This window comes from Clupea harengus, chromosome 5 (assembly GCF_900700415.2).
Source record: "Clupea harengus chromosome 5, Ch_v2.0.2, whole genome shotgun sequence".
Lineage (NCBI taxonomy): Eukaryota > Metazoa > Chordata > Actinopteri > Clupeiformes > Clupeidae > Clupea > Clupea harengus.
The window spans coordinates 31,523,018-31,529,644 of record NC_045156.1 but is presented as its reverse complement, the minus strand read 5'-3'; the positions used below and the strand labels follow the sequence as shown (position 1 = coordinate 31,529,644).

General features: G+C 40.3%; 1 protein-coding gene across 1 annotated transcript in view; it reads left to right on the top strand.

Annotated features, from left to right (window-relative positions):
- ldlrad2 (low density lipoprotein receptor class A domain containing 2) overlaps nt 1-6,095 on the top strand; it is a 21,470-nt gene extending 15,375 nt beyond the window's left edge. Inside the window, exon 5 of the mRNA XM_012823093.3 lies at nt 4,767-6,095. Coding sequence (XP_012678547.2) covers nt 4,767-4,775 — 9 coding nt within the window. The 3' untranslated portion in view covers nt 4,776-6,095. The remainder of the gene's footprint in view (nt 1-4,766) is intronic.
- Nucleotides 6,096-6,627: the final 532 nt, after the last annotated feature.

Genomic DNA, 6,627 nt, shown 5'->3' with positions numbered 1-6,627 from the left:
TGTATAGTAGTGTATAGTGTAGTGTGCTTCATGTCTAGTGTATAGTAGTGTATAGTGTAGTGTGCTTAATGTCTAGTGTATAGTAGTGTATAGTGTAGTGTGCTTTATGTATAGTGCTATATGTCTATTCTTTGCAGCAGCAGGTCTGTGTATCCTGCTATTGTAGCTGTAGTAACATTGAAGCAGATGTAGCTCACTAAGACCAAACCAACTTCACTCTCACAACTGTTAACTAATCTTACCCTGACTGAACAACAATTGTTCTTCGGCTTCTCATAATCTCCCCATCAAGGTACCCACAGATTGGTCCAATCTCTCTGTCTAGAGAGAACAATACATTTGAAAGTACTGTAAATGGACAGTGCACAAGGGACATATTTGAAAAATGTATTTGTGGTTTTGTCAGCTTGGCTTGGTTTTCAGCTACTCTGAAAATACACTGAACTGTAGCCAATAATCCTAAATTAACTACATTTTTATTTCTACTCCCGGCTCTACGCCAGATCATACCAGTTGTTGAGGAACTGACCTTGACACCTGGGGCCTCATTTGTATAAACAATCCATAGATTTCACATTACAACTTGGCATACAGGCAAACGCTCCGAAATCGACCTTGTCCAGCAATGTCTGTTGCAGTGGTATATTTTTAGTATACGGCAGTCTTAATGCAAAAATGGAGTGGGAGGGGTTAATGGACCTGTTAGGCGTTCAGTAGTGAAGGACCCACTAGCAGGCAACACAGCTCAAGGTTCAGAGTTAGTTTTAATAAAGTTCTCAGGCAACAATCCAAAGGCAAAAAAACAGTGTCACAGTCAACAGGTAGGCAAAAGGTCAAAAATCCAAAAGTCAAACAGAGTCCAAGGCAAGGGTATCCAAAACACAGAATCCATACAGGGTCAGGTCAAAGGTCAGGCGAAGGTCAAGATCGCAGGCAGACAGAGTATAGCAGACTTACTCATCGCTGGAAAGGCACAGGTGTAATAAATAAATAAATAAATAAATAAATAAAAATAAATAAAAAAACTGGTACGATCTGGCAGAGACTGATAGGCACACTGGGCTTAAATACCCACAAACCAATCGCAACAAACAGAAATCAGGTGTGCTCACAAAATGGCGGGAAATCAAACAAAGACAGGGTGTGGTCAGAGACTCGTGTCATTTCAAAACAAAAACAGAAGGCACATGACACCACCACATGATCAAAATGTAAACAAAAGCACAAGTTTCCGGAAAAACAAGAACTCAAACAGCAGAATCACGGGACCTCTGAGAAGGAGTAACAATGGTCAAGGTTATGAATCACGGGACCTCTGAGAAGTAACGATGGTCAAGGTTATGAATCACGGGACCTCTGAGGAGTAACGATGGTCAAGGTTATGTTGGTGGCTTGAAGTCTGGAGACATTGATTGCTCCCTAATATTTTAAAGATATGGAGTTTGTCTTAGTTGGCAAGTCGAAGGCAAATGACTGGTAAACGTACACCCTAAGGACCTGGAGAAAGTGTGTGGGCAATACCTGTTGTTGCTTCTGGAATCGCATCATTGAATTCATTAAGAATAATAATAATAATAAAACTTTATTTATATAGCACCTCATGCAAAAGAATGCAGCTCAAAGTGCTTTACAGCAAATACATAATATGCACAAAGAAATGACATGCACATAAAAATAGACATCAAAGAAACATAACTCAGATATAGTGCAAAAAAATAAAATTATAATTATAGAGATATATTTAATCTAACCCCTTAATATCACCGAATAACATCACTTTGCATTGCGAACTTTTATGCTCTTGTATATTTCCAAGGCAATGTATTTTATTTGCCTGCTAACATTAAAAATAATCCAATTACAATATAATACTTTGGAATATAAGACAAGTCTTCAAATCCCTGTGCTTTTGAGTTTCAACAGAAGACAGGAATGACAAGTTATTCACAAATGACACAGGTGCCACTCTTTCAACTCATCATAATTAGGAACTTGTAGTACAAGAACTCATCATAATTAGATACTTGTAGTAAAATAACTCATCATAATTAGGTACTACCTATGAGTAGTAAGAGAGAGAGAGAGAGTCTCATCCCCTGAGCCAGATATAAGAGAGAGAGAGAGAGAGAGAGAGAGAGAGTCTCATCCCCTGAGCCAGATATAAGAGAGAGAGAGAGAGAGAGTCTCATCCCCTGAGCCAGATATAAGAGAGAGAGAGAGAGAGAGAGAGAGAGAGAGAGAGAGAGAGAGAGAGAGAGTCTCATCCCCTGAGCCAGATATGAGAGAGAGAGATCTCCCTTTGGATATAAAAATGACTGTCTAGGGGTGAGGTTATGAAATTACAGAGGAAATTAAATCTATCCATCTCCAAAATGTTACACTCTAAAACAACCTATACGCAGCTTCAACAGGAGAAAGAAGAGGTGGAATTGTGGTTAAATTTAGTCAAATAGATCACTCAATTTGAACTTTGCACAGGAAACAGTCCTTGAAAGACAGCAATGCATTTGTTTCCCCCTATTTATACAATTTTGCAGTATCACCGTAACTTTTTATGAGTACATTCAATTCAATTCAATTCAATTTTATTTATATAGCGCCATAATAATACAATTGTCTCTAGGCGCTTTACAGAGCCCAGAGCCTGAACCCCCTTAGTGCAAGCACAATGGCAACACGGGCAAGAAAAAACTCCCTGTAAGTCATGAAGGAACCTTAAGCAGAACCACGGCACATAAGGGGGAACCCATCTGCTTGAGGTCGGCCGGGTGGAGATAGGAAGGGGGGAAGGGGGGAGGGTTGTGTGGCAGAAGGGGAAGGGAAACAACAGGTGTTGTACATAGCCTGCATTTGGTAGATGTACATAATATATATACAGACATCCAGTGGTAAATACATGATACAAACAAGACCAGTTTAGTGGGTATACACTGTGCTCATAGGGTTACTGTTACAGGGGTAAGGGGAGTAGGAACAGAGAAACATGTCGATGGTGGCAATAATATATATTGTATATAAATACTAGCATAGGGTATGAGGTAGAGTAAGTGTACGGCAGTGCGGTGGCGGTGGGTGCAATTGGCCGAGGGTTTCTACTGGTAGACCGGGTGGAGAGACTACAGCAGCGTCCCATAGCGAAGATAGTCTAGATTAGGAGAGAAAGAAAAAGAACAGTGAGTGGGTAGAGTTTGGCTGTCCATATGCGTAGATGAGGAGTACATGACAATAAACTTGAAACTTGAAACCACCATTGGAGAACAATAGAGGACAATACATGGTGGTGTGTTAGAGTGCCACCCTGTGGACAATAGAGGACAATGCATGGTGGTGTGTTATAGCGCCACCCTGTGGACAATAGAGGACAATGCATGGTGGTGTGTTAGAGTGCCACCCTATGGACAATAACCCTTTTTCTGGCTCATGTTAATATGTGTGAATATGAACTCTTGTTAAAGGGAAACTTTGGGATTTTTCAGCCTAGGCCCTAAGTAAGTAGTCGAACAATGAAGTTAAATAAGTTGACTTCATATAACCTTGAAATGGTTACAGTATTTTCCTGAATGTTAACGCAGCATATATAAACCGCATTACAGTTTTTTTTATTTATAAAACAAAACCATGTACTGACTGCACCCGAGTATTAGCCGTGTGTAACAGCAGTTTGTTCAACGTTAAAAGGCCAAGGGGGGTGGGAGTCTTCCCCCTTTCATTCACTACATTGATATCAGAGGAAGCTCTCGCTCCATTGATGGCCTATTATTCCTCTCAGGAAGCTTCTTCTTAACTGACAATATTATATTAAACACCTAATTGTCGTGGTGCAAAGTGATTAGACATGATTGGATTAGAAGTGTATCGCCGTAGCATATATATTCAGGAGCGTATGACCATACGCTGGTACAAGACAAGAGGAAGAAGGACGTGGGCCCTGATTGAATTTCTCACGCATCACCACTGGTGCATACGTCTGAATAGTGCGCTACCCTGTTATATTACGATGGGCAAGAAAATCACAATGACTCCTTAAAATACTTTTAAAAAAATGATATAATTCCTTAAATTCGTCAATATACATAAAAAGTGACAGAAATGAATAATATAATGAGAAGTTTACCTTTCTACTTTAATTATTTAAATAATAACAGGATGAAATCAATTTCACATAGGCCTATACTTTTTTAATTTTGGCCTCTTCATTTAGCAGATACTTTTATCCAAAGCTTAAAGTACAGTACAGATATACATTTGCATCAGTATGTGTGTTCCCTGGGTATTAAACCCATGCTCTTGGTGTTGTTAGCACCTGGTTCTACCAGCTGAGCCACAGGATATGCCTCAGGACCAAAAGTTGTCTTTCAGATGTCACTTTCATTCCACCATCAGTAGTAACCATTTTTTTTGGGTTGCATCATATAAACGAGGCCTTGGTACAGAAGTAAAACAACCTCCCAGGAACAAAAGCAGCATGCAGACCATTAATTGTGGAGAGTCTATTGAAGTACTGATTAATGCATATAATACATACTCATTGTGGAGAGTCTATTGAAGTACTGATGAATGCATATAATACATACTCATTGTGGAGAGTCTATTGAAGTACTGATTAATGCATCTAATACATACTCATTGTGGAGAGTCTATTGAAGTACTGATTAATGCATATAATACATACTCATTGTGGAGAGTCTATTGAAGTACTGATTAATGCATCTAATACATACTTTCTCTGACTGGTTGTATTGCCTGTTTATCTATTTGACCTCCAGACTCCCTGAAGTATGTGTCCCCTCTGGCTTGGTATGTGGCCCTCGGGCTCCTGGTGGGCACGGCACTGCTGTGTTGGTGCTGCTGGTCGCCCGGTTGGTGCCTGTGGAGGGTGAGTGTGTGCCGCCTGCTGCCCTGCTGCAACTCCTTCTGTGCGTCGTGCCAGCTGTGCCCGCTCTGTGCCCGCAGCTGCCCTCAGACCAAGGATCACCGCCTGGCCACGGTCTCTCCCCAGAGCTCACTGACTAATGCTACCACCAACAACAGCATCAGTACCACAATTGTAACTGTGTAACTCTTACAGCATCACCACACCAATAGAACAGACTCAAGCCATTGCTCAGTCAACTGAAACCTTTCTGTTAGAGAGACCAAAGACATTGACCTGAGTCATCTGCATGCGTGCGCTCAGCAGGAAAACCTGTCATTATCCAGCTAGTTTTTTTCTGTTGCCTCCTACTCATGTCAACTCATGTTTTAATCATACGATTTTTAAACCTGTGTTCCTGTTTCTCTTAATTGTACAGTTTTGTGACTTTAAAGCATGTTTCTAGTTTAAAGTACAAAGTATGTAAAAGTTTAAACTGTAAAAACAAAACTGAAGGGCTTGTATAGCAATTTACTCTTAGCCTGGCGTTTGGATTATGTTGTTACAATTCATGTTTTTTTTTTTTTTTTGGCCTTCATGGCTGAATGTCCTCTGTTAGTTGTTAAATGTTATTAGGTGCTTATTAGGTGTTAATCTAATCTAAAAGATGAACTAGATATATGCATAATAGTTTGTTGTATATCTTATTCTGAGTGAAGGGACTGTGGTTTGTGGATATGGCGGCTGTACACTGATGTTCGGTGGTTTTGAGACCTGTCTAGTGAATATGATGATTTAGAACAGATATATTCTTGTGCTGAATTTGAGCATTTTGTGAAAAAATTGTAGAACTGTACTTGTTTTGAAAAATATGCATATATACATAAAATGTGGGGTTATTAGTTAAAGGCAAGAGGCTTGCACACAGTAGTACATATACAGGACATGTTAGGCCTACAAGTATCAAACAGGACAAGGGTATACACTAAACTAAAACCCCAAATCAGAAAAAGTTGGGACGGTATGTTAAATTAAAATTAAAACTGAAAACATTCATTTGAAAATTGTCTTGGACCTGTATTACATTGAAAACAATAGATTATTTGATGTTTTACCTCATGAATTGTATTGTTTTTTTTCGAAATAAACACTCTTGTGATTCTTGCAACATATTTCAAAAAACGTTGGGACAGTAAAGCATTTATCACTTTGTATCAGGGACGTGCACAGGAATTTTGAAGGGCCTTTGCTCTGCCCTGGAAAAAAGGGGCAACACGTTAATTTTTGTAACCGCCGCCACCACGCCCCCAGGACGCATATTCTGCCTATATCACTTGAAACTCTGAAATTGTCAGGGTCCATCACTAACTGCCACCGCCACGCCCCCTCCCCCCGCACACATATTCCGCGATTATTTTATCTAGGCCTACATGAAGTTCTGCCGTAATACTATTTAAAAAAATATATATGTTTCCTTCGGAGGGGCAACTTCAGGCGAGGAGGGCAAACGGGCAGTTGCCCGAGCAACCTTAGCCCCCTCCTGTGGACGTCCCTGCTTTGTAATGTTGCCATTCCTTTTCACAACACTTAAAAGACGTTCAGGACTGAAGACACCAAGTGAGGAAGCGTTTCAGGTGTAACTTTGTCCCATTCTTTCTTTCAAACAAGTCTTATGGTGTGCAACGGTACGGGGTCTTTGTTGTCGAATTTCAAAATGAGCCACACATTCTCTTTTGGGGACAAGTCAGGACTGCAGGCAGGCCAGTCCAGCACCC